General features: G+C 57.1%; 1 protein-coding gene across 13 annotated transcripts in view; it reads right to left on the bottom strand.

Annotated features, from left to right (window-relative positions):
- The window catches only part of CACNA1E (calcium voltage-gated channel subunit alpha1 E), a 385669-nt gene that overhangs the window by 205859 nt on the left and 155543 nt on the right, over window positions 1-24267 (bottom strand). For 12 of the 13 annotated variants that reach the window (XR_016218780.1, XM_089311234.1, XM_089311233.1 and 9 more), the window contains 2 exons: window positions 4574-4680; window positions 3832-3971 (listed from right to left, as the gene is read on the bottom strand). Coding sequence is in view for 12 of the 13 variants with exons in the window: in XM_089311234.1 (XP_089167360.1) it covers window positions 3832-3971; window positions 4574-4680 (247 nt within the window). In the remaining variant the exon portion in view is untranslated. 13 annotated transcript variants of the gene reach the window in all.

The raw sequence follows: 24267 nt of genomic DNA, 5'->3' as shown, positions 1-24267 counted from the left end.
ACCCTAACCCCCCACTGCAGCTCAGGACAGCAGTGCCACCACTGATCTGCTTAGGCGGCATGGCCCGAGAAGGCCCAAGTACAGGAGAGAGGCCTGGGTCCGGATTCTGGCTCAGCAGTCACCCCTCGGACCCACGTGGATGTGTTCTAAGATGCCTAGCGGATGCCTGAAACTCCACTGTGTCTCTATGCAGTGTTTCCTATACACACAACCTATGACAAAACTTAATTAACAAATGTAGATTAGCAACATCACGCAGTAGAACGGAACAGTTGACAACATGTTTCTCATGAAAGTCGTGACCGTGGCATCTCTCTCGGTTCCTGCAACATGCGTGTTTTCTTGTTTGCTCAGGAGCTTCTGCCCTCTCCCCCACAGAAGCCCTCTGCGGCCTCCCTCTGCCACACCCGCCAGCACTGCTGCTGTAGAAAGACGGTGACCGGGACACAGCACCTCGGGGACTCAGAGGGCAGTGTCCCAGCACAGGCGTGCTCCTGGCCTTACACAGCACTGTATGCTTCACAACATCTCTGCTATCTGCAGCAGAGCTTACGACCGTGCCACGGGAATGGCTGTCTTGCTGAGTTCAGGGAATAACGACCCGGAAAGAACTACATGCTCAGTACGGACTCGATTTTTTAAAATATTTTCAATCTGTGGTTGGTTGAATCGTGGTTGACGGGCCCACGGGTACAGAGGACTGGCTGTACTGCAGCCTGTTCAGATGCCTGGGGAAATGTGACATCCAAAAGACACACGCTTCAGCGTCTCTAATGACTACTGATCACAGCAAAAAAACAGAAAGCAATCTGAGTGCCAATAGTTGTGAAAATGAGAAGCAAGCTGTGTACATCTATTTAACAACTGCTGATCAGTCATTAGATTTTCACCAAACACGGAATAACACACAGAATGCTCGTGCTACGCTGGGAAAAGGCAGCACGCTGCAAGCCTTCAAAGATAACTCACTTATGACTGGGGCTGGGAGAAAAGACCATAAAATGATGGGGAATTTTTCCCGGTCTATGAACTTTTCTTTCTTCATTTGACCCCTAAGAAGCGAGTGGGACCAAGGGCTCCTGCAGCCTTCACATGGGACACACACATCCAGAGTGCCAACATGCCAAAGGTCAATGACAGGGACCCTGGCCTGAGCCAGCACCCACGGTGGGTACAGAGTTCCTGCCTTGGCTCTGAGGCCCACAACACCTCCTGTGCACCTGAGGGGGAGAGGGGCTACCAGAACACACACATGCTCAGACCTCCGAGGCATATGGAGCTGCGTTTTCTAAGTGCACCATGTATAACTGCACCTTCATACACTAATTGATACTTAAAATGCACAAGAATATTCTCTTAGAAAAATGACCTATAAAGTGTGGGGAGCAACCCGGACTGGACTGAGTTACTGGAATTAAGACTTATTCTATGCATCTGCTCTCCCACAATATGGCGCTGGGAGAGAAGAAAACAGCTTCTACACACCTGCCTCCAGTTCAACCAATAAACTGTAGGACTTGCTCCTGATTGGAGGAGAGCAGCGTACTCGGCATGTGGGCAGCCGAGTTGGGATTGGCAGAGGAGGACTATAAAGGAGGAGAGAGACGGCATGCACCAGGAACATCTAAGAGGAACATCTAAGGGGAACACCTGTGCAGCCCCCGAGAGAGCCGGCCGGCGGTGTGCCGCTCCCCTGCGGAAGTGGGGAATGTGGCCAGGGGGAACTGCCCTTCCACGGAGGTGGAAGGGATAGTAGCCAACCCGGGAAGAACCAGCAGCAAACCCGGGGAGGGCCGAGCAGACAGAAGAACAGCGCAGGGTCCTGTGTCGTTCCTCCACGAAGAGGGGGAGCGACACAAAGGGTCCTATACAGAGGCAACGCCTGAGGGGCTGGCTATGCACACATCATGTCCATGGGTGTTCAGTCACAGCTGGTGAGGTTAGAGATGGGCACTGCACCTACTCCACTAGGGTAGGAAATGAACAGGGGCAAGTGTCCCCAGACTCTCTTCTCCCCTCTCCATTGGTTACAGCGGCAGCCACGTGCCCCCTCCGCGCCTTTCTTCACAAGTCTGCCAGGCAGTGCATGATGGATCACCCACAGCCCCCCGATGGCACAGCCACCTGCTGCCCACAGGTACCCAGAGCTCCTTGACAGCCCAGGGCAGCAAACCCAGTGCACCCCCAAGGCCCAACAGAACTTGGGTAGCCCAATGTCCCCACACCACATCCACTTCTGAGAGGATGAACTATCAAATATTTCATTGAAAGCAATATTATCATACACAGGCACTTCAAAATAGTCAAGGAAAATGCATATTTGAAAAACTATGCATGGATTTTTAAAACAATTTATATTTGGGGCCAGTGTTGTGGCATAGGCTAAGCCTCCCCTGCAGCACCAGCATCCCACGTGGGCGCCAGTTCATGTCCCGGCTGCTCCTCTTCCAATCCAGGTCTCTGCTATGGGCTGAGAGAGCAGTGGAAGATGGCTCAAGTGCTTGGGCCCCTGCACCCATGTGGGAGACCTATAGGAAGCTCCTGACTTCAGATCGCCCAGCTCCAGCCGTTGTGGCCATTTGGGGAGTGAACCAGTGGATGGAAGACCTTTCTTTCTGTCTCTCCCTCTCTGTCTGTGACCCTACCTCTCAATTAAATAAGAATAAATAATAAATAAGAATCCTTTAAAAATTGTATACTTCTATAAATTTTATTTCATCTCTTTGAGAAGTAGAGGGATAATCACCCATCCACTAATCCACTCCCTAAATGCCGAAAACAAACCAGAGCTGAAGCAGGACAAACTTGGAACTGGAAACTCAAACTGATCTCCCACGTGGGTGCAGAACAGAAGCACTGGAGCCACTGCCCCTGCTTCCCAGGTGTGCATAGGCAGGAAGCTGGACTCCAGAGCAGAGCTGGGCCTAGAGCCCAGGCACTCGGACACAGATGCAGGCCTCCCAGCACCGTCTCCGGCAGTGCATCCAGAGCGCGGCCCTGCGACCTGTTCTTGTACACTACTTGTGTCACTGCGTCAGCCTTGTGTTAATTTCCAAGGATTATTTATCAGATGCCTTAATATGGCTCAATTTTACACTACCAGTCTGAAAATCATTAAAAAAGTCTGTGCTCAGGGTCTCAGCCACAAGTATCAGTTCAGAAAGGTGGTTGGGGTCTCCCCACAGGTGCGCAGTTGGGGTCTCCTCCAGGGACGTGGTCAGGGTCTCCCCACAGAAGCTTGGTCAGGATCTCCCCCAGGGGTGCAGTCAGGATCTCCCTCAGGGGCATGGTCTGGGTCTCCCCACAGAAGCTTGGTCAGGATCTCCCTCAGGGCATGGTCAGGATCTCCCCTCAGGGGTGCGGTTGGGGTCTCCCCACAGGTGTGTGGTCGAGGTCTCATAGAGACGCAGTCAGGGATCTCCCCTCAGGGGTGCAGTTGGGGTCTCCCACAGAAGCTTGGCCAGGGTTTCCCACAGGGATGTCATGGGGTCAACCTCCCCACAGCAAGGTGGCTGTAGTCTCCCACAGGAACCACACTGGTACAACTCGGGGTCTACAAGGCAGGGCGCCTCCCGGGCGGGGTCCACAGCTCTTTAGGTGAGGAGACTCCAGGTCAAGGTTGCGGCGTAGGCCTGAGGGCCCCACAGCCCACCAAGTCTCATGGGAAAGTGCCACTCGCAGACCTAGCCAAGTCCAAGCCAGCTCCGGGGCCCTGCCTGAGGGGGGTCTTGAGTCCCAGCCCCAAGAACCTGGTCCTCGAACTTGTCCTGCCGTTCCTGCCTGCTCTCCTACCCCTGTGACCACCGGCGTACGCACAAAGGAAGGACTCACCCACTGAGGACCACGATGAAGTCCATGACGTTCCAGCCGTTGCGGAGGTAGGAGCCCTTGTGGAAGATGAACCCCAGGGCCACGATCTTGATTCCAGCCTCAAAGCAGAAGATCCCAATGAAGTAGGGCTCTGTCTTCTCCTGCGGGCGAGAGCGATGCATGTGAGCAGGGCACACTGGGCACGCTGGCCACCCTAGGCGCCAGTGCTGGGCAGCCTGCATGCATCCAGACCCGAGGGTGTGCAGGAATGCACCAAGCAGGGGCACCCCAAGAAGCCAGCAGTGGGAACGGGAAGGGCTGTCAGGTTCCTGGTGGCTCTAGCTCTGTCCCAAAGGAGACCGCTTCCCCAGCCCCCACGTGCACTCCAGCTGGAACCTCGGGGGTTCTCACCCACAGGAGCCACCCACACACATCTGGATTTTAAGCCAAGGGTCTGCTATCTGTGACGAGCAAGTCTCCTCGTTAAGGAGAACCTGGGCACAGGCACCAGGAAGCTCATGCCACCAACGTGCAGGAGCTGAGTCTTCCTCTCATCGCCTCGCCCCTCTTCTTCCTCCCACCTGAGAGCCCCTCAGAATAGAGGATCGAGGCTGGCGGACCTCGTGCCTGACCTGCCCGGTTACACCTCCTGGCCTTACTCCTGCGACACCTCCTTTCCCTTGTGAATCCTAAGGGGTCTGTCCCTAAGGCGCCCCTGCCTCGGCGGCCAGGGAGGGTGGGTGATGAAGCAGAAGGCGCCTACCAGTCGGCGGGACATTGGGGTCTTGTCGTCCTCAGGCAGGTGCTGCTCCAGGGCCAAGACGATGCAGTTGGCGATGATGGTGGCCAGGATCATGTACTCGAACGGCGTGGAAGGAGGGTCAAGGAGCAGTCACTGGAGGGAGGCTTCACCCCCCACCCTGGTCCCACAGACAGCAGGCAGGCACGGCAGAGGCCCGGCCTCAGCAGGCCAGACCGTGCCATCTGGACCTGGCCCACAGACAACAGAGGCGTGCCAAGAGGAGGAAGTGTGCGGCCAGTACACAACTGCCAGGCCCACAACAGAAGTCCGTGATGGATCTGGGATCTCATCAGGGCTGATGACGAGGGGGAAGAAAGGGTGAACGCTGCACAGTTGTCAGATGCTGGCCCTCAGCGATGCCTGTGGCAGGCCGGCTGGGAACCCTGCCCTGTGAGCCCCCAGTCTGTGGAAGCCGTCCTGGGGCTGGAGGAGCCTGCTCTGCCCCCACCTTCCTTCTACGTCTGTCTCCAGGAAGGAGAGACACAGAGCATGAGCCTGAGTGCAGAGAATCAAAATTCTGGCTTTTTTCTGAACACAGGAGGGGCTCTGTGCTTTTCTGAAATACAGCCACCACTCGCATGCCAGCGTCTGACTCTCAGGAAAGGCTTTGCTGCAGTCTCAAAGAGAGGTGGGCGGCCTGATAGAAGGGGGCAGGGAATCCCAGGCTGGAGTACAGGCACCCCTGCATGGCAGGCATAAACCTGCTCTGGCGCTGACCCGGGGGCCATGTGCTGACAGACGGGGGCAGACCCAGCAACACGGAGGGCAGGGCAGGGCCCCTCATCCTGTCTCTGCATGCAGTCAGGTGGGCTGTGAAGCACACGCAGCCCAGAACCCTCCCAGAACCCATGGAGGAAGCACAAGTCATTACACACCCTGATGCCACCACCCTGCCACACCCTGTCAGTGGCACTGAGTTATGGGGGCATTCTGCAGAACATGTGGTGGTACCGGCACCAGTGAGCAGCCCACCGGCTCCAAGGAGGCTGTAGGGGTGGGGACTAACTGCCCAAGCCAAGGGCAGCAATGCCCAGATCCCCGACCCCACCACGCAGCTGAGAAACAACCCCCACCAGCAGGGGCAGGTCCTTTCCCACCCCCAACTCCCACAGCCCCTGCCTGCCCCAGGGACAGTACTGCCAGACCTGAGTCCACACCCAGCTGGCCCAAGACCTCCAGGGGTTCTCGCTGCATGTAAGGGCACTCAGGACTCCTGGGCATTCCTTCAAGTCTGCTGGGACACCAGCTCAGCCCAGGTATGCCAGATGCATGCCTGCCTTGCACACCTGCCTTGCACACCCACCTCCTTGGGACACGACCCCTCAGACCCCAGCCAGGGCCACAGATCATGCAGAGATCCTCCACCGTGGGCACTGAACAGATCTCTAACGACTGTAGAGCCCCAGGGCCACACCAGGCCTCAAGTCCCACAACCCTGAGTGGCCCAGGCTACCCTGGGCCTGGCACAGCTTACCCAGACACCCAGGTCCACTGGTGACAATGAAGGTGGGTCTGTAGACAAGGGGCCAAAAAATCCAGCCTTTGCCTGAAAACAAACTCACAGTTTATACCACATACCTGATGTACTCACATAATAATATACACTGTGCATACCATATACACACACTACTGTACAGTGTGCACCCCCTACACACTACTGTACACAGTGAGCACCACACAGTACTGTACAGTGTGCACCACACATTCATCACAGTGAGCACCACACACTACTGTACACAGTGAGCACCACACACACTACTGTACACACTGGGCACCACACACACTACTGTACAGTGTGCACCACACACTACTGTACACAGTGAGCACCACACACTACTGTACAGTGTGCACCACACACTACTGTACACAGTGAGCACCACACACACACTACTGTACACACTGGGCACCACACACACTACTGTACAGTGTGCACCACACACACTACTATATAGTGTCCTCCCTACACATACTGTAAAGTGTGTATCACACACTCTATATAGTGTCCACTCCACACACACATACTGTACAGTGTGCACCACAGTACTGTACACAGTGAGCACACTACTGTACACACTGAGCACCACACACACTACTGTACAGTGTGCACCACACACTACTGTACACAGTGAGCACCACACACACTACTGTACAGTGTGCACCACACACTACTGTACACAGTGAGCACCACACACTACTGTACAGTGTGCACCACACACACTACTATATAGTGTCCACCCTACACATACTGTAAAGTGTGTACCACACACTCTATATAGTGTCCACTCCACACACACACATACTGTACAGTGTGCACCACAGTACTGTACATTTCACACCACACACACTACTGAATGCAGTGTGCACCACACACTACTATATACAGTGTCCACCCCACACATACTGTACAGTGTACCCACACACTCTATATAGTGTCCACTACACACACACACTCTATGGTATACAGTGTATAACATACACTACTGCAAGTGTGGACTCACACACACACTCTATGGTATATGGTGTATATTACACACTACTGCACACGGTCTGGACTCACACACACACAAACACACAAACGAGTGGGAGTAGCACACAGCGCTTCCCAGACCTGCTTCCCACGATTTGTCCCTGGAGGTCAGAAGGCCCTGATAGAAGCCACCAGTTCCCAGAGTGGAGCACAGGGCTGGGGACCTTGGCTGTGACTAGCTGTGTGCCTCATACACGTTTCCTCCATCCTTGTCCTCCACAAGGAGTGGTGCTGGCCCCACGGCTGGGAAAGCCCCGCTGGTGATGGAGGAGCCCAGCCCCGCCCTGGGGAGAGGCCAGGAGTGCGCTGGCCTCTGGGGATCCTGGGATGGTGACTGCTTCTGGAGCTGAGTCTTCCTCACCTGGAAATCTACACCCAGACTGCCAGGTGGGGCAGCTCTCAGGGGCTGAGTGCAGGAGCAGGGTCCGTGCCCTCCAGTTGCTCTCCTGACAGGACCTGTGTGGACCCCTGCGTGCCTAGCGGTCCCCACCCCTTGCTCCCCATCCACCTGTATTTTCCAGCCAGATAAACTCACGCTATAGCTCCAAGCTAGGACCCTGAATCTCAACTAGCCCAGAGTGACCACGTGCAGATACCTGAAGACTGCTGGGGACAGAGGCTGGACACCACTGCAGGACACTGAGCAAAAAGACAGCTCTTGGCCCCAGGTGCTGCTGAGCCCAGCTCCCCGGAACTAGCAGCTGGACAACTGGTTTTCCCCAAGGCCCTACTGGCCAGACACTCAAAGGCCAGCCGGACTCCACCCTCTGTCTGATGCATCAGGACCACTTGACAGCAGCAATCGTGGGGCTGAAATGCTGAAAACTGCTCAGCTGGATGCTGGCGTGAGGGAGGCAGAGCCTGTGGAAGATCCTGACATGGAAACTCATGAAGCAGGGAGAGTCCATACAACTGTGGCCAGAGGAGAGGGCAGGCAGGCACAGGACAACCATCAGGATGTGAGGGAAGAGGCACCCACTGGGGCCCGGGGCTGTGGTGCAATAGGCTAAGCCTCCACCTACAGTGCTGGCATCTCATATGGGCGCCGGTTTGTGTCCCAGCTGCTCCACTTCTGATCCAGCTCTCTGCTGTGGCCTGGGAAAGCAGTGGAAGATGGCTCAAGTGCTTGGGCCCTTGCACCCACGTGGGAGACCTGGATGAAGCTCCTGGCTACGGATTGGCTTGGCTCCAGCCATTGCAGCCATTTGGGGAGTGATCCAGTGGATGGGAAACCTTTCTTCCCATCTTTCCCTCTCTCTATAAAGCTGCCTCTCAAATAAATAAAATCTTAAAAAAAAAAAAAAGGCACCCACTGGGCCTGGCCCAGCTACCCAAAGCCCTCTTGCCTCCTGTTTCCCACACCCCTCCCTGAACACAGCACCAGGAAAAGCTTGGACATCTCGGTGGCTTGTGCCACGGCCTGCAGAGGCTCCACCTTTCTAAAGTCCGTCACGACCAGGAGGGAAGGTCAGCTGGTCCAAGAGGCTCTCCTTATGCCCCACAGACCTCTGTCTTGTGAGACTTTATTAGTTTTCCTACCTGTCTCCCCCAAGAAACCATCCATCAGAAGCAGGATCAGGGATTCCTCTGTGTGTCTGCCGCAGCTGCTTAGCCCAGCCCCTTAGTGAGTGGACGTGCCAGGAGCTCCTATAGGTGCCGCTCTGCACACAAGGCTACAGCTGTCCCTTGGTGCTGGTCCACTCCCACCTCCCGCACCAGAATTCCAAGTCCAAAGTGACAGAAAGGCCCGGGCACAATGAGGGCCAGGCCAAGCTACTGCAGCCCACACGCCACCACACAAGTCAAAGGATGCTCCCAGTTCCCCAGCCTCAACTCCTCAATCCACGAACCCCTCCATGGCTGTCTGTGAACTCGGTGACTCCCTCCACTCCTGTGCTGACCCTCCCTGCAGAAGGACGCCTTTCTGGCAGCCAGAGCACTGTGTTTGCAGACCTTGGATGAACAGAGCTCTTGGAGCCGGGGCAAGGCCTCTGCCTGTTCTGTTCACCCAGCCCGGTGTCCAGCACTGCACGGACAGAGTATCAGCAATGGCAATTTATTCCCCCAGACCAAGGAGCAGCCCATGGAAACAGGGCCCACGGCATCCTCACTCTGGCCCAGTGGCAGACCCGTCTGAGCCCTCTGCACTGCACTCCATGGGCACATTGCATCCACAGAAAAGACAACGAAAGGAAACCACCATGCACAGCAGACGGCTCTCGCTGCAAGGACAGTGGGCTTCCTAAGGGGGAAGGGATGGCTTCAGCCACCACTGAGTGGGGAAACAAGTCCATGTCCACTCATTACCACAAAGCCCATGGCAGCTTGCTGGAATCGGCAAACCAACACAAAACCCACCCCAGCCCGAGTGAGCACAGATCTCTGAGGAGCAACTGAAAGAGAACCAAGGGCCTCGACGAGGAAGTGGCCATTGGGATGCCCTGAGCTGTACCCCTTCCTCCTGCCACTGGCTCCAGGGGCTCATCCCAGACTTCTGCATGCTCCCCAAACACCCTGCACCCTCCCCCTTGCTGCTAATGAGGACCTGTGTCTTCCCTTCCTGTCTAGCAGCTCAAGATAGTCATTAGGAAAATGGTAAAAATAGGCTCCCTTATTGATTTATCTGCTTTTCCCAGGGCTCCTTCCTCCCTCCGTCGCCCTGTTTCCTTGGTGACAGGCTTACTGGAGTGCGGCCTGTGCACCTGACCCTGTCCCTTCCCTTCTTGAGCACAGGCAAGCGAGAAGGTGAACCTGGGCCACTGGTCAGTGGAGACCAGCTCAGCAGCCCATCACCTCCTCTCAGGGCTGGACCTGTGGGGCTCAGGCTTGAGAAGGAGTGCCCAGGCAGCAGGCTCTGCAAGGCGCCCCGGGGACCGTGCACCTCTGTGACTGCCAGGCACCTCCCCTGCTCTTTCCCAGGGCCTGTCACTCACCAAACAAAGGCCACAGACTGGCTCTGAGGGCAAGGGGCCCCAGGGACAGGCAGTCATGAGGACACCCTGCCCTCTCCTACTTCAGCCTAGTGTGCCTTGCTGGGAGTAGCCTGTGGCCCCCGGCCCTCCTGGGGAACTCGAGGGGCCTGGCAGAGCCCACGGCCCTGGGGGGGACGTCTCAGCCTCCCTCACTCATTTCCACTCTCAGGCCCAGGATTATCTCCCCACAAGAAGGGCTGCCCAGCCTCTAGCTGAGGGAGGGCCTGAGCCCACAGCCCATCTTTCCAGCCCCTCCACGCTGCTCTGTGTGCTGCTGGCTTGGGGAAGGGTCCTGCCTGTTTTGCCATCCCTTAAGGTTCTTCTCTAGGGGCTTTCCAAATGCGTGCAGAGTGAAAGGCTTCCAGGCCACCAGAAGCTGCGGGCGCTTCTCCCATATTCCCAAATCAGCCTTCAAGCACCCGCTCTGGTCAGCGCCTGGGGAAGCCTCCGCAGTAGCCATCCCAGAACAAATCTAAAGGAAAATTGCAGTGCTGGGCCCAGAGGCTCCAGGTCCAGATCCCAGTGTCCAGAGTTATGAAGCCGAGGGCACCGGGGCCATCTCTCACAGCGACTGGCCAGGGCCAAGCACAGCAGGGGCTGGACTGCCCCAGCCAGTGCCACATCCTCCAGACCATGGCACGATGCGGTGACATCATGTGGGTGAGATCATGTCCCCTCACTGAGAGACATCTGTCCCAGAGGCAGACACAGCAACAGCCTGATCAGCAGGTGCCTCCCTCTGACAGCCACTGCTCTTATGGGCAGCCCCACCTGCCTCCTTCTACTGAGCAGGCCTGAAGCTAGCCCCCTTCCTGGGGCAACAGTGAAACACAGTAGAGAAAAAAAAAATGGGGTCCATGAAGCAGCCCTGCCCAAGCCAAGGGCCCACCCCCAGCCCAGGCTCCCCCTGGCCTCTTGGTGCTCACTCTTGCTGCTGACCTGGCACTATGCAGGACTGCGGCCCCCTTCGCTGGAGCAGCCCCACCCCCACTTGGGTTGAAACCCACCCCCATCTCTGAGGTGCCCCATCTTCCCTCACTGCTGAGGCTTCCACAGGGGTGAGCCCCCAAGGGCAGGAGCTGCGCCCTGTGCTTCTCCACATGGCTGTTACCAGGGCAGCCCTGGCCACAAGCCCAGGACTCCACAGATGCCGAAAGGCCCCATGCCATGGCAGGACGTGGGACCCGCGGCAGGCACAACAGCGAGAAAGACAGGTCCTCCACGTCATCATCTCACTGCTCTCCTCTGGGCAGTTTTCTCACCTCCCAATCTTGTCTTAAAGAATAAGATTGAAAAACCAAGCCCCTTTTCTTTTTTTAAAACAAAACAAAAGTGTATCACATGACTTCCAGCCTTCACATCAGTTTTTTAACTTTGGTTTCCATGGTGGCAAGATGCAACCTGCTGTCGCCATGACAACGCTGCCTCTGCCCAGACACACCCCTGACAGGCAGTGCTGAGCTCAGGCACTCCCCTCTGGCTGTCAGGAAGGTGGGGACCCTCCCACCCACTCCCAAAGGCTTCCACCCAGGGATGAAGGACAGAAAAGCAGGGCCAGGACATCATCCAGGGGCAGAGTCCCACTGCTGTCCCACAGAGGAAATAAGCTCGGTTACCCAAGCCAAGGACCCCCAGCACTGCCCTCTTCTCGTGGGCTGCGAGGCCACCTCCCGACTCCTGGTGCTTCCAGACCACAGAATTCCCCCTCCTCAAGGCCTCCCCCAGGCACTGAAAGGACGCCATCAAAGCCACTTGCTGAACCAACACTAACGCTGGCTGTGGACACACCAGGTCCCGCCCCCACAGGAGGGGCCGTCCTGACCACAGGAGGGCTCTGGACCCACCCTGAGGTCTGCTGTGGGTGCACTGAGCCCCACCCCCACAGGAGGGGCCGTCCTGACCACAGGAGGGCTGGAAAGTCTCAGCAAAGCCCTGTCACTGAGGGGTCACACACACATGCTGGTGACAGGCAAATACTGGACATGGCAGCAGAGAGGGGAAAGCCAATGGGCCACTCATGGCCCCACAATAAACAAAGCAGTGGTGGGAAAACCACCAGGATCCATGTGTGTGTTGATGACACCCCGATGAGCTGGAGCCACAGAGACTTCCAGCAGCATTTTGGGCACATAGAGTGTGTGCTGTGGTGAGTAGCCACGCCTAGGACCACACCCTACGCCCATCAATACCAGCATTGGGGTACAGAGGCCTCCTGTGAAACAGCAGATGGCTTCCTTGGGGCACTGTGGAGGCACCCCATGTTCAAAGACCTCTGCCGAGTTTGCAAACCACGTGAGCAACACAGAAGGGCCCAAGACCACTCAGCCCAGAAAGGGAGAACTGAGAACCTCAGAGGACAGCATGGTACCTTCAGTGCTCCAGGGCCAGCTGGCAACAGAGAGCACAGGTGTTTTCCCAGCCATTCCTGGGGCGGAGCCGCCTCCCACAGCAGATCTGGGGCAACAGAGGAGTCTAGGTCCACCGTCCCACAAGGAAGGACTGTTCGGGGGTGGCCCACAGGTAGTGCTGACAACTTCACACCAGGGAGCAAAGCCAGGATGTACCGCACTTGCCAAGGCCAAGTTCAGATCCCATGTCTCTCCCAAGGCAGGGGTGAGGCAGGCCCAGTACACCTGACATGAGCTCCACGTCTCTGAATCACAGCAGCTGCATGAGGGCATCATGCATGGGCAGTTAACTAGCCCAGGAGGGACAACATCAAGGAGTCAGTCACTCACCCAGGGCCCCGGGGAGCAGCTCTGAGGCTGTCGGCAGCTCTATCTGCACTCGCACTCAGGACACAACAGGGAGACTTAATCCCCTACTCTCCCAGGCTCAATGCAGGAGCCCCAGGGCTCCTGAGAGAGGACAGAGAGGAATCAGCTAAGACCTTGCCCAGCGCAGTCTGTAGGAAGGGGAGGTGACCAAGCAGAGGCCCCTCTCGCTCCAGAAGATGCAGAGTTGGGAAAGCAGGTGTGGGCCTCGTCACCCTGTAAGTCACCTGGAACCACGGGAAACGCAGGGCATGAGTAGACAACTCCTGAGGTTTCAACTCAGTGAGCGTGAGCTGTGGTCCAATTAAATTTCTCTGAAAGGCAAAGTGATGGCGTAGGGGTGGGGGGGTGGAGAGAGAGAGCGAGCGATCGATCGATCCAGACCAAGCTGCATCTTCCATCTGTTGGTTCACACCCCAAACGCTGTAACAGGGTGGGCTAAAGCCAGGAACTCTGTCCTGGTCTCCCACACTGATGACAGGGCCCAAGTACCCAGGTCACCCTCCACTGCCTTCCCAGGCACATTAGCAGGGAGCTGGGTCAGGAGCAGAGCAGCCAGGACTTCAGCTGGTGCTCCCAGCAGGACACAGACTTCCTGAGCCGTGGCTCAACCCTCTGCCACCACAACACCAGCCCTGGGCACCAGCCTTGCGGACACTCCAGGGCTGACCCCAGAACATCCAAGGAAGAGATCCTGCACCTGCTGGAGCCCGCCTCAAATCCAGGGCAACGACACCGCTGTGGAACAGAGAACCCCTCAGGGCCCAGCCCCTCCTCACAGCGCTGGCTCCACACGCGGACGCTCAGGTCTGGAGAAGGAGCACCTCCCAGGCTCACACTCACACCCAAAGAGCTCGGGAAGCCACGATCGTGGCAACGAGATGCAGGCGAGGTGCCGCGCTTGAGGAAGGGATGCCCAGAGGAGTTCGCCTTCCTGGGGCCTGGGAGTGCCTGCCCAGCGCCCACCGTCGTCCTATGGCTGGAGACCCATCACTCACTGAGCCATCACCTCACGGGGTTCTGGGGACAGGAACACCAGCCACGCCCCTCACTGCTCCCCATGTCCACCAGCTCTGCGACAGGTAGACTCAGCTGGGAATGACTATTTTAGAGACAAGAGGTCAGAGCAAAGCAGGGTGCACAGGGAGGACCAGGCAGACATGGTCAAGGGCGCTGGGCTCTGCTGCTGCACTCCATCACCTGCAGCAGTGACCAGTGCTTCTCAGTAACACCCAGGACTCCATGGCGCCAGTAGGGGCATGCTGGAGGAACGGGCCAGGGGAAATGTCCACAACACACTGCTTCACAGATCCAGGCCTCCTAGGGAGCCCTGGAGACATGTGAGGTCCACAGAGCTCCAGGAGGCTGCAGAGAGCTCCCTGACAGGCAGTCAGTGGAGCATCAGACTCCTCACCCCACTGGCAGTCTTTCCACACTGTCCACCAGGACAGCAAAGTGCTCTGCAGCCCCATTTCCTTAAAAAGCCGTGCATACAATGTACAGGGCAGGGAGTGCTCGCCCCCTGCACGCTGCAGCACACAGCAGCAACCCCACAGAGAGGCCAGAGGAGAGAAAAGGGGCTTGCATGCTACCACTGGAATCAGCCTTGGCCCTCACACCCACTGCCTCGGAGGAGTCTGGCAGCGGAGCTGTGGGTGAAGGAAGACAAAACAGCAAAGACTCCCAGTTCCAACCCAAACGCTCCTCCCAAGGACATGAGCACAAGGTCTCAGGTCTGTGTCACAGGGACTGGGATGGCGGGTGAGGCTCTGCTCTGCTCCCACTCCTGGGGCCTCCACCCTCCTGGCGTCCAGTCCCACACCCCAGGGAGGCTACAGAGACGAGCACACAGCTCACAGCTTGGCCCTGACGCGCACTATGCTGGGGGAAGAGCCCCTGAGCAACTCTAACACAAAGGAGAGAGGCAAGCCCACAGAGGGGTCACCACATCCACCTGCAACCACAGGCTCCTCATGTCAAGGGGAGCAGCCCACCGCCGGCCTGCGCCACACGAGCCCGTGAGGCTCGCCATGCACCACACAGACTCAGATTTCCAGCCAAGGTTAGCTCCCTCTGCCCACCCCAGACACGCAAACAATGGGGCAGAAAGCCACAGCCCCTCTGAAGCACTGGTAAAACTGTGATGGAAACGCATGAGGGCAACAGGGAGATGGGGGACCACAGCCCCTGCAGGAGTACAAGCCTGCTCTGTGCAACACTGCGTTTCAGGCCGCTGGAATCCTCTAGAAGCTACTCCACGGCATTGCTCTCCGTCTGCTGATCCCTGTGACAGAGACAAGCTCAGTCTTCCACAGCCTGTCATTCAGAGGCAGGCATCTGCCATTCCGCAGTTATCCCAGGAAAAGATGCTACCTAGAGAAGCCCCTTCCTCACCCACAGTGGGCTCGAAATGAACACCAGGCACACAGCTCACCGAGAAGGGTGGGGCCTCCAGCTTCCTGAGGCCTGTGGGCCACTGTCCTGCCCACCCCACCTCCAGACAAGCCCACGTCCTCCACTCCCCAAGCAACACATGCCTCCCTGCACGTCCATATGGCTCTGTGATTGCACAAATGCAAACCTCCACGCAGACTGCTCCCAGCCAGCAGGAAGAAGCCCACTCCCTAAGTCCTCTCGGAGTCTCTGGTGTGGCTCCCAGGCTCTTGGGGGCATCCTAATTCTCTGCTCCAGTGCACACGGGTACCCACTGCACACAGAAAGTGTCTTCCTGCACCCAGGGCCCTGCTTCATGCAGCAAACCTCCGAGGGCTCAAAGCCACAGAGGCCCCCACTACCCACACCCCTGACTCTAACCCTTCCAAAAGCTTCCTCCACAGCGCACGGATTCAGGCCTCTCTTCCCTGACAGAACCCAGACCCCAAGTACCCAAGAGGCCGAATGCACGGTTCTCTGGCACCCTGAGGACCAGGAGTGCCCAGAGGCCAGGCCGGAACTCTTGGAGGGACCCTCTCCACGCATACCCATCAGACCAGCTGAACATCTGCCTGCTGTTTCCACGCAAAGTCAAGCAGATGTAAGGCCGCTCACAGTCTGCTTTTACGCAAAGCTGGGGAGACCTACCTCCCTGTTGTCTGAACGTGTCTGCAGGGATGATGTGGGTATGAGATCAGCCGTGCAGACATGCAAAGGGAGGTGTACATTCATCTCTAAAGACGTGAACCCAACAACACTGAGAAGGGAAAGGAAAAGGCTCGTGGAAGACTGCCTGGTGCAGTGGCTGGGAGCATCAGCTCAGGCCCAAGCCTCCAGCTCTCCTGGCTGTGCAAGCTCGAGCCCGTGCGTGAACCTTCCACACCTCCAACCCCCAACTGTGAAACACAGAAAATGAGAACACGGCTCTCCTGGGATGGCCAGGGGCAAAGGCAAGGATCCACGCTCAGATGCTAGCAGCGCTGGCACCTGGACTAACACCCAGCACACAAGGTCTGCAGGTGTGTGGCTCGGGCTCCCCAGGGCACAAGGTGGGGGGCCACACCCAGCTCCCCTTGCAGACGCCAAGGCAAAGGCAAGGCCCACAGTGTGACCTGGCAACACTCAACCAGACAACAGCAAGTCAGATGCGAGAAGGAGAAAGTTCAGCCTTGCTGCTGCTGCTCACAGGACTGGCCAGGTACTGAGACCGAGGTGGCTTCACAGCCACGTGTTCTAAGCACTTGATGTGTGTGACCTCATCTGTCCTTCATAAACATCCCCTAGGATACCCTCGACAGGTGAGACCACGATTTCCACTTCACACTGAGGAAGGCACACACAGCACCATGATGCGGTCACCCAGGTGCCGAGAGTGACTGCAGAGAGCTTTTAACAACAGTGCCCCAAGGCCTGGCCAGCCTGGAGCGCAGGGCCCTGCTTCACAAGCTGGGCTTCCTTTTACTGTCTGCAGAGAAACAGACATGCGTGAGTCTCTGAAAATTGCACCAGCGCCGCCACTGGAGGGAGCAACATGCTAAGTCCCAGCTTGAAACAGGCCTGAAACAGCTGTGAAAGTGCACTGCGTTCAGCCAAGCAGGAGTCGAGGACGCGCCCACAGCACCCTGACAGACGGAACAGAGACGCCCACGGGTCAAAGTTGGGCAGAAGACGAGAAGCGCTGACCGTGCAGAGGTGAGCAGGAGGGGTCTCCCAACTCCAGCAGGCTGAGGGAGACACACGGCCCCGGGGTGCTGCGCAGAGCACAGGGAGCGACGGAGAGACCACACCACCTGGAGAGCGCTGAGCCTCTGGGTGGGCACCTGGCCTCCAGCCCCTGGGACAAGCTCAGGCAAGTGGTTCAGCCTCCGCTGGCCTCAGCATCCCCATATTTCAAACACAGGTGATGACTCCTGTCTTGGTGGATTGCTGGTTTGTTTAAAAACACAGCCTGGGATTTGGTGGACACTAAATAAGTTAGTCCTGTCCCCAACTCAAAAAAGTATCTACAGAAAGGACTGTTGGAGCAAAGCAAGCTGGTAAGATGCACTTGAGATAAGCCCAGAGCAACTTACTCAAGAATTCTTGAGGGACTGGGCTCAAAAATGAAACCAACTGAGAACAGAGTGAGGGAAACTAACTGTGCCTTCGATGCCTATTAAAAGACCCAGAGCTTATAGCTGACTGTCGAGTCAGAAACAAAATGCCATTTCTTAAAAAAAAAAAGAAAAAAAACTTTTAAAAGTATTTTAATTGAAACAAATGTGTTAAATGCCAATGTTAATAAGCACTGTTCTATGCTTATGTTCTAAGCAGGGACTTTAAACCAACACTAACGCCACGTGAGGAGCACATTACAACAGTCATAAACAAGGTACCATATGGGAGCCGGGTTGGCGAGGGTTGGTCTAATTCTGTCGAGAGAAATCAAGGAGGGCTTCCCAGAAGAAGGAAGCAGAGCTCGCAGGCAGGAGCAGCAAGTGCAAAGTCACAGGGCCTGGGAGAGGATGGGGCCCTCCAGGACTAGCAGGCCTGCCAGAGCAGCTGGAGACACGGCAGTGCAGCTGTAGAGACACAAGGGTGGGCGGGGGCGTCCACACCTCACACAGAGGAAACCTGGCCAGGTCACAGAGCTGCCAACAGACGGACCCCCAGGGAGTCATTTTCCATCCCATTCAGCAGCCGCCAGCCTCACTAACCGAGCTTAATGCAAGTAAATTTAAAATTAGTTCTCAGTCACCTTCGGCACATACCAAGCACCCAAGAGCCACACGTGGCAGTGGCTCTGTAGGAACCACACAGAGCAAAGCCGCCAACAGCACAGGAAGCTGTGGCTAAAGGCAGCGCTCGGTGCCAGGCCATTACCACAGACTGTTGAGGCTGCTCTGCTGAACCCAAGGAGGGGCAAGGAGAGAACAGGCGGAGCTACACGGAGCACCCCAACCCCCTGTGCCTTCCTCACAGGGCACCCCAACTCCCCATGCCATCCTCACAGGACACCCTGACTCCCCATGCCTTCCTCACAGAGCACCCCAACTCCCCATGCATTCCTTACAAGGCACCCCAACTCCCCGTGCCTTCCTCACAGGGCACCCCAACTCCCCGTGCCTTCCTCACAGGGCACCCCAACTCCCCATGCCTTCCTCACAGGACACCCCAACTCCCCGTGCCTTCCTCACAGGGCACCCCAACCCCCTGTGCCTTCCTCACAGGGCACCCCAACTCCCCATGCCTTCCTCACAGGACACCCTGACTCCCCATGCCTTCCTCACAGAGCACCCCAACTCCCCATGCCTTCCTCACAGGGTACCCTAACCCCCTGTGCATTCCTCACAGGGCACCCCAACTCCCAGTGCCTTCCTCACAGGGCACCCCAACCCCCTGTGCATTCCTCATAGGGCACCCCAACCCCCCATCGTCCACAGAGCAGCCCCTGAGAAAGGTTTCTGTGTTGGGCTGGAACCACTGCTCTGACAGCCCAGCGCCCAGAGTCATGGACTTCCAATGCGAGAGGTATTCCAAGACAGCGGTCCATGGACTGAACACAAAATTGCAGGTGTGGTTTTCAGGAGCAGGGCCCATGGCATCAGACTGCAATAGGGCTTGTAATTCCAACACAAAAGGGAAATGAAAACCCTGCATTTGAGGGTGGTGTCCAGGAACCCCGAGCCAGCTGAGCAGCTGCAAGGTCCCACCCCCTCGACCCTGGACAGGGGACCTGGAGCATGACACGGTAGGGAAGCAAGCCAAGGGCGTGAAGCCACACGAGTCCCAGTGGCACTGGGGAAGCGGACACCACTGCGCCCCACCACCCCGCAGCCCTGGAGGTCATTTTCAGTGCCCACCTGCAGAAGTAGCACAAGCGTTAACTTGCCCAGTAAACCCAAAGCCCACTGGCTACCAACCCCCCTCAACACGGCGACTCTGCTCCACCCACCCTGGCGACCGCACCAGGACGCTGCACCGCTGGACCGCACGGTGTTTCCAGAGCTGAAAGGAACACACGCTGCTTACTATCACTGGATTTTAATCAAAATGGATCATAATTTGCAAAAGCTAGGAATGCTGCGAGGGGCACCCAAATCAAACGCTGCTGAACAGCATGGAACAGACGCTCTGCTGCTACACCCAGAGACGCTGCAGCTTCTGGTGCACCTGGGGACCGTCCTGGAGAGCCCTGCTGTTACCTACACACCTTATCTGTGCAGCAAGGTGACCGGCGATGGCGACCAACACCTACACAGCGGGAGCTGAGTGTCAGGAAGCTAGAGCTGCTGGGGATGAACTGGGAGGCAGGTAAAGCATTTCTTCACAGCCGCCCCACTCCCACCCCTGGCCAGCCAGTGTCCTCCCACTGCCCCAGCAGCCTCCTGTTCCCAACCTAGGCCACACTGGAGCCTGCAGGTCCTGCCAGCAACAATGAGCACACAGTAGGCACTTTGCTGACGCTTGTGAAACCACAGCAACCGACAGAGTTATAAATCACTCAGAAGTTCACCAACGGTGTGTCCTGTGCCAGCACCGTGCTGGGTGCTGGAATGCAACAGAGGCACAGCCCAGCCTCAGAAGAGCCTGCTCTCGGTGACAAGGCCAGAAGCAGCCGCAGGCCAACACACCCAGGGCCCATGATCACCTGCCTTTCTCGCTCCCTGAACACAGCCAGCAGTGCTCCAGGCTGGCACTTGAGGAAGGGAGCAGAGTGGGCTCCACAGCCCTCTCCGAGGGACCAGTGGGCAGTCACCACTATGTGCAGCCCGGTCTCCAAGACCAGCAGCAGGGCTGCCACGGGGAACTGTGGCAAGGGCCGGACTTCAGAACTGAGTCAGGGACTGCCACTTAGCAAGCCCTGGGAGACTCAGATTCATGGAGCCTGAGAGCCAGGAGTGCAGGTGAACTGGCAGGTGCCTGACTGAGCCGCAGGGCACCACTGCCCGGCACCACTGCATGCCTCTGAGGGGCCTGGAAAACTACTTCTCACTTTCTGACCCTGACCAGCAGCATGAGACACTGGTGCAGAAGCTGAGAATGAGGCACAGGAAGTTTGGGCAACTTGGGACCCGTGGTCAAGCTGGAGGCCAGGGAGACATGGGAGCGGGTCTCCTCCTCTGTGGCTCGCCACACCTGCACCTCACTGCTGCGACTTCATTCCTGACACGACCAGCCCATTTGCCCCTTCCCTCGCTCTCTCTCACCTGCTTCCCATGATCTGACCACACCCTGTGCATGCCTCCCCTCCAGGAGAGAAGGAAGGAAAGTCAACCCCCTTGAGTGACACAAGCCTTGGAAAGCCTGGGTGTATATCTGGAACAGGCGCTCTGAGTTTCCCAGAGATAAAGGCAACAGACACAGCCCAAATGCAGCATAAACACGGTCCCCAGTGATGCAGGCTACAGTGGCAACTCAAACTGCCACCAACAGCAGAGAGTCATTGCCGGAGCAGGACCACGGGAGTCGTCAACCCTCCCAGCTGCTCCTGGGGGAACCACAAAGACGCAGCTCGAGATACAAGAAACCTCTCTTAGGCCAGACCCCCTGCTCTGCCAGGCTGTTTGGGATGACAGACACTTCAGAGGCCCCTCCCTGCTGCGGCTTCACTGTCCCCGCCGCCCTGCCCCGGGCACATCCTCAAGTTGTCCCTTGCTTTCCAGAGACAGGGACATGGGGCTCTACGGTTTATGGCCAAAGAATGGCCAAGATTCAGGGAACAGAAAATTAAGGAAACCCCTTTGGAGTCCTCTGTGAGGTTTCTGCCTACAACGAGCCCCGTGTACAAGAGACCACAAGGTGGGAGGGTCCCCTGCTGCCCCCTTTGACTTAAGACCAATGCTGTGGGGTATCCCGTATGGATATCCAGCTCCCTGCCCACGAGCCTGGGAAAGCATCAGGCTGGCCCAAGTCTGGGGGCCCCTGTACCCAGATGGAGTTCCAGGCTCCCGGTTTCAGCTTGGCCTAGCCCCATCTGTTGCAGCCATTTGGGGAATGAACCAGCAGATGGAAGTTCGTTCTTTCTCTCTCTGTAACTAAACCTTTCAAATAAATAATAAATAAATCTTTAAATAAGAGACCGACACTGCACCGTGCACCAGTCCTCGCCGTGCAGTGTGCAGGCCTGAGGGGAAAAGGCTGTCCCGCAGCCCCAGCGCTCTCCCTCTGAGAAAGGATCTGCATCAGAAGCCACAGGGTGGGGGTCTGTTTTTTTGTTTTTTGTTTTTTGTTTTTTGACAGGCAGAGTGGACAATGAGAGAGAGAGAGAGAAAGGTCTTCCTTTTGCCGTTGGTTCACTCCCCAATGGCTGCTGCGGCCGGCGCGCTGCGGCCAGCACACCGTGCTGATCTGAAGCCAGGAGCCACGTGCTTCTCCTGGTCTCCCATGCAGGTGCCGGGCCCAAGGACCTGGGCCATCCTCCACTGCATTCCCAGGCCATAGCAGAGAGCTGGACAGGAAGAGGAGCGACCGGGATAGAATCCGGCACCCTGACCGGGACTAGAACCTGGTGTGCCGGCGCCACAGGCAGAGGATTAGCCTATTGAGCTGCGGCACCGGCCGAGGGGTCTGTTTCCTACAACCCCTCCCCCACAACTCCTGGAACTTCCAAGTCCCCACTGGAACCTGAAAGAAGCAGGTGCAGAAGCCTCTCCTTAGCTGAGTGGGTCACCCTTCATCTGGGTGACAACCAAGACAAGGACCTTCCGCCTTGCACGTTGCTCTGTGAGGAACCCAAGGGCACCAGATGCAGGAGGGGCAGGAAGCCTCTGTGTAAACAGGGAACCTGAGAAACAGTCCTTGGCCATGGCCCAGGGGAAGACAGATACCCTTCCCATCCTGAAAACCTGGGAGAGACCCACACGTAATGAATTATTCACAAATGCTGCACCTAATAATGAGAGAAATTGCAGAGAAAGATGGAAGACCTGCAGAGGCAAACTCCAAGACAAGGCCTGGCCTGCCCAGACACAGCCGCACCTGGGCCTCTCTTGTTTGTGTGGTCAGTGAGGCCTCTCATGGACCCTGAGACAGGGCTGGGCCCCACTCTCCCAGGCAGCTCCCCGACAACACAGGGAGGCCACCTAGCAAACCCAGGCCCAGCTCCACTTTCACTATGAACGTGAAGACTAAGAAGAGAACAGAGGTCTCTATAAAGTGGGGGAAGCAGCAGAGTTTGAGGGGGTAAAAACACCTACATTCTGTACAGCGACAGCTAAAAAGAGTTCAGCAATTTTGGATGGAGCTAACAATTCCAGCGTCTGGGTCTTCCAGAGAAGAAGCAAACAGGCCTGTTCTCATGATGTGCCCCTCCTCCAACAACTCACAGCCGCACGGCACCTGCTGGGGGCACGTGGAAAATAATGGCAGCAAGCAACGGAGGAAACCATCCTTAAGTCGTGTCACCCTGTCAAATGCCTCCACTCCAGCTTGCTTCACAGGCTGCCCCCAATTCCCAAGGATTCCAAGCCATGCCCAGCATCTGGGGAGACACCAGGGGACCAGGAGTCCCAGCAGATGAACGTCTTTCACCTGCAGCCTCGGTGACAGCTGCCACCTCTGCTCCACTGCCTGGGTCTGGGCCCAGGACACCAAGATGGAAAGCTTTCTGGATCCGTCGAGGCATCCTGACCCACGGTCCCCTGGAGCCACCTCGAATCCTCACCAGGACTGTGGCTGCTATCCTACACGCTGTGTGTACTCAGAGGCAGCAGAAGCAGGCGAAAATGATGCGTCAAAATGGAAGATCTGGGAACTCAGACTTGACAACCTTTACCCAAATCTTTCACGATGAGTGGACACTCGCCGCGAGGCACATCACCTCTGACCCCAGCCAGAGGGCTCTGGGGCTACAAGGGAACTCTCTGCAGCAGGGGTCCTCGACGGGGCCCTGCACTGCCCCCACCCATGGCTGCAGACACAGCTCCACTTCCACACGGAACACCTGCTCCCAGCTGGGATGACCCAAAGAGCAGGGACACGGCCTGCAGCTACCCAAGTCTCAAAGCCGTCAAACCTCAGGCTACTCCCCTTCACTGCCTGCCTGGGAAAGCAAACACAGAGACCCCCGCGTCCACAGGACCACTGTGCACGAGTACAGACACGAGGAAGCTCGTGGCAGTGAGCAGGGCAGCACTGGACAGCCTGCTGCCTGCGAACAAAGTTCTTTTGTTGGCTCTACTGGATGAGCAAGATGTAAAAGGGACCGGAAAAAATGTAATGCCACATTATAAGTCAGATTAGCATTTTCTAAAGGTTACGGTACCCACTGTAGAGAAGAGCACCACAAGAAAATAAAATTACCTCCCCATGAAGATGCAGCTTCCAAGGAAAACGAAACACGTGCAGCGTGGGTGCCAACACAGGCCGTCCCAGGCGTTTCTTCTCATAACCCCTGTTAATAACTGGAGAGCCAGCCCCACAGGCATCACTTATTCCATCCTTGTACCTCATCCACCTCCTCAGACCCACAGGGTTCAAGATGAGGCACAGGCCTGCACACAGAGCGTGCGTTCTCCCGGTGCCTCGGGGCATCTCGAGTGCTGCCGCAGCCATGGGCACAAGCCTCTCCGGCGTGCCTACGTGAGCAGCAAGGAGGGTCCTGCCGTGTTTTCCAGCATCCCTCCATCTGGCCTTACCGAGAACAGGCGAGTCCCACACTGTGGCGTGCACGCTGACCCCCAGGGGCCTGGTGATGAGTGCAGGTCCTGACTCTACAAGTCTGGGTGTGCTCAGGACTCCGACAGGTGATGGATGCAGCTCCTGGCTCTCTGTGACGAACCCAGACACCTGGCCTTGAGCAGAGCCCCTCCCTCCGGAAGGAGCCCATGATCACGAATGGCCAGTGTGTGCTGGATGACCAGATGGTGTTCCAGAGCTGGGGTAGAGGTCATCCGGTCTGCAGGCCACATGAGGCCTGCATAGCCATTTGATCAGTATTGCCAAGGCAGCCACAGGCAGGACTCAAAG

The sequence above is a fragment of the Oryctolagus cuniculus genome, chromosome 13 (genome assembly GCF_051225735.1).
Source record: "Oryctolagus cuniculus isolate XC-2025 breed Fujian yellow rabbit chromosome 13, ASM5122573v1, whole genome shotgun sequence".
NCBI lineage: Eukaryota > Metazoa > Chordata > Mammalia > Lagomorpha > Leporidae > Oryctolagus > Oryctolagus cuniculus.
This window is presented reverse-complemented; position numbering and strand designations above follow the sequence as displayed.